This window comes from Brassica oleracea, chromosome C2 (genome assembly GCF_000695525.1).
Source record: "Brassica oleracea var. oleracea cultivar TO1000 chromosome C2, BOL, whole genome shotgun sequence".
Classification (NCBI taxonomy): domain Eukaryota; kingdom Viridiplantae; phylum Streptophyta; class Magnoliopsida; order Brassicales; family Brassicaceae; genus Brassica; species Brassica oleracea.
This window is the reverse complement of record NC_027749.1, coordinates 19,667,815-19,669,725: the sequence shown is the minus strand read 5'-3', so window position 1 is coordinate 19,669,725 and position 1,911 is coordinate 19,667,815. Positions and strand designations below refer to the sequence as shown.

The 1,911-nt window shown below is 50.5% G+C and overlaps 1 protein-coding gene across 1 annotated transcript in view; it reads left to right on the top strand.

The window, feature by feature from the left end:
- The window catches only part of LOC106323647, a 1,918-nt gene extending 1,704 nt beyond the window's left edge, over positions 1-214 (top strand). The window contains exon 5 of the mRNA XM_013761736.1: positions 3-214. Within this exon, the coding sequence (XP_013617190.1) occupies positions 3-214 (212 nt within the window). The remainder of the gene's footprint in view (positions 1-2) is intronic.
- The last annotated feature ends 1,697 nt before the right edge of the window (positions 215-1,911 follow it).

Here is a 1,911-nt window from a genome sequence, read left to right as displayed (position 1 = left end):
AGGATCGACTAAATCGACACCTTTCTCCCTCGCCTACGGTGTAGAAGCCATGTATCCCGCTGAAGTCAATGTTTCAAGCCTCCGACGCTCCAAGATGCCTCAATACGTCGAACTCAACAAGGAAATGCTACTCGACGCCCTTGATGAGATAGAAGAACGACGAGATCAAGCTCTGTTGTGCATCCAGAATTATCAACACCAGATCGAGAGTTAGTACAACAAAAAGGTCCGTGCCCGACCTCTGGAACTCGGTGACCTCGTGATGCGCAAGGTGTTTGAAAACACTAAGGAGCTAAACGCCGGAAAACTCGGCGCCAGGTGGGAGGGACCCTATAAAATCATCAAAGTCGTCAAGCCCGGAGTATACCGACTCCAAACCTCACGTGGCGAAGAAGTTCCTCGATCATGGAACTCGATGCACCTAAGACGTTTCTACTCGTAGGTGTATCCCCTCCTTCTAGCGCCTAAGAACGATGCGCCTAAACGTCGTCTCGATCGAAACGCGACAAGAGCTGAATAAATCCCCTAGCGGTTCGTTTCCTTATCTATTTGCAAAAGCCAAAGGTCGGGAATCTATTGTTTCTAAGCGAACTCATCGCGAAACACTAAAGATACTGACGTTTACTTTGAAGTTTGCAAGTACAGATGAGAAACACAACCCACAAATTTAAAGATCGCTTAAAACAGCGACTTGCCAAAAAAAAAATATATATGTCTAATCATACAACAACAAGGTCTATCAAGACCACAACAGATAAGAACATAAGTGACACGTCAAAGAACAGAATATTGATCGTCAGGACCATTGGTAGCGGCAGCAGTTGGGTCCTCCGCCCGAATAGGAATAGAAGCAAGAGAGTCTACAACGGGACATGGAGGAACATCTGTATCCCCAGCTTCGTAGATCGTCTCCTCCTCAGCAGGACGTGGCAGCGACGCCTCGTCGATCCCATCGTTATCCTCCTCCCCATCCTCTCGTCCTTCGGAGGCAGAATCCGAGACGAGCACAGGATCCTCGACACCCACGTTCTCGGTCTCTCCCTCTCGAATCCCCTTCAAATTATCATTCTCTGGGCGCTCATCAAAACCGCTTCCCACCGGGGACTTGACAGGCTCGGTGGGGACAGACGTGACATCAACGAGTGGCTCCTCTGACGGCTCCTCAACAACTTCGAGCGAGGTCACCAGCCGAGAGGCCGTATCTGGCCCGATCAAATTTACGTTCGACCCATAGGGATCGAATGACGTTCTGAACCTGTCCTCGGCAAAACGAGACGGAAGGACCAACGGAGAAAGAGTAAGGTCATTATCGGACAGCGGCTCTACTCGGAGTTTCATAACCTCCGATTCGTAAAGTTTCTCCTGCTCAGCGAAGACAGCGATCATTTCTTGGGGGATCTCCGTCCCACTCGCCTTTATAACCTCGAGGCACTTCTTCGTTCCCGAAGCTTGACCATACAGGCTCTTCGCCTTCTCAAAAACCTCCAGACGAGTAAAATGGTTGCGCACGTGATAAAAACGGCGACTTGCCTTCTCAGCCATGGCAGCCTCGACTCTTTCCCTCTCACGAGTAACCTCCAAACCCCGGGAGTCCCTCAAGCGTTGCCTCTCTCTGATTAGTTTGTCTACCGCGGCATCTCTCTCTTCGACTAGCTCGGTCTTCTCCTTCTCTAGATTCGCAGCCGTTTGCTCCAAGCGACTTTTCTCTCGAACGAGCTCCTTCCTCGCCGCGCTGGAAGACTTAAGCTTGCCCTCCAGTTCTTCGAACTTTACTCGAAGAATCTCTTTCTCCTCTGCGGCCTTCTCGTTGGCCTTCTTATGCTCCGCCCTTACTCTCTCGATGACCTTCAACCTCGTCTGGGCAAGCTTCTCCGAAGATCCCAACTGGATCATCGTCTGTTTCAGAGCACT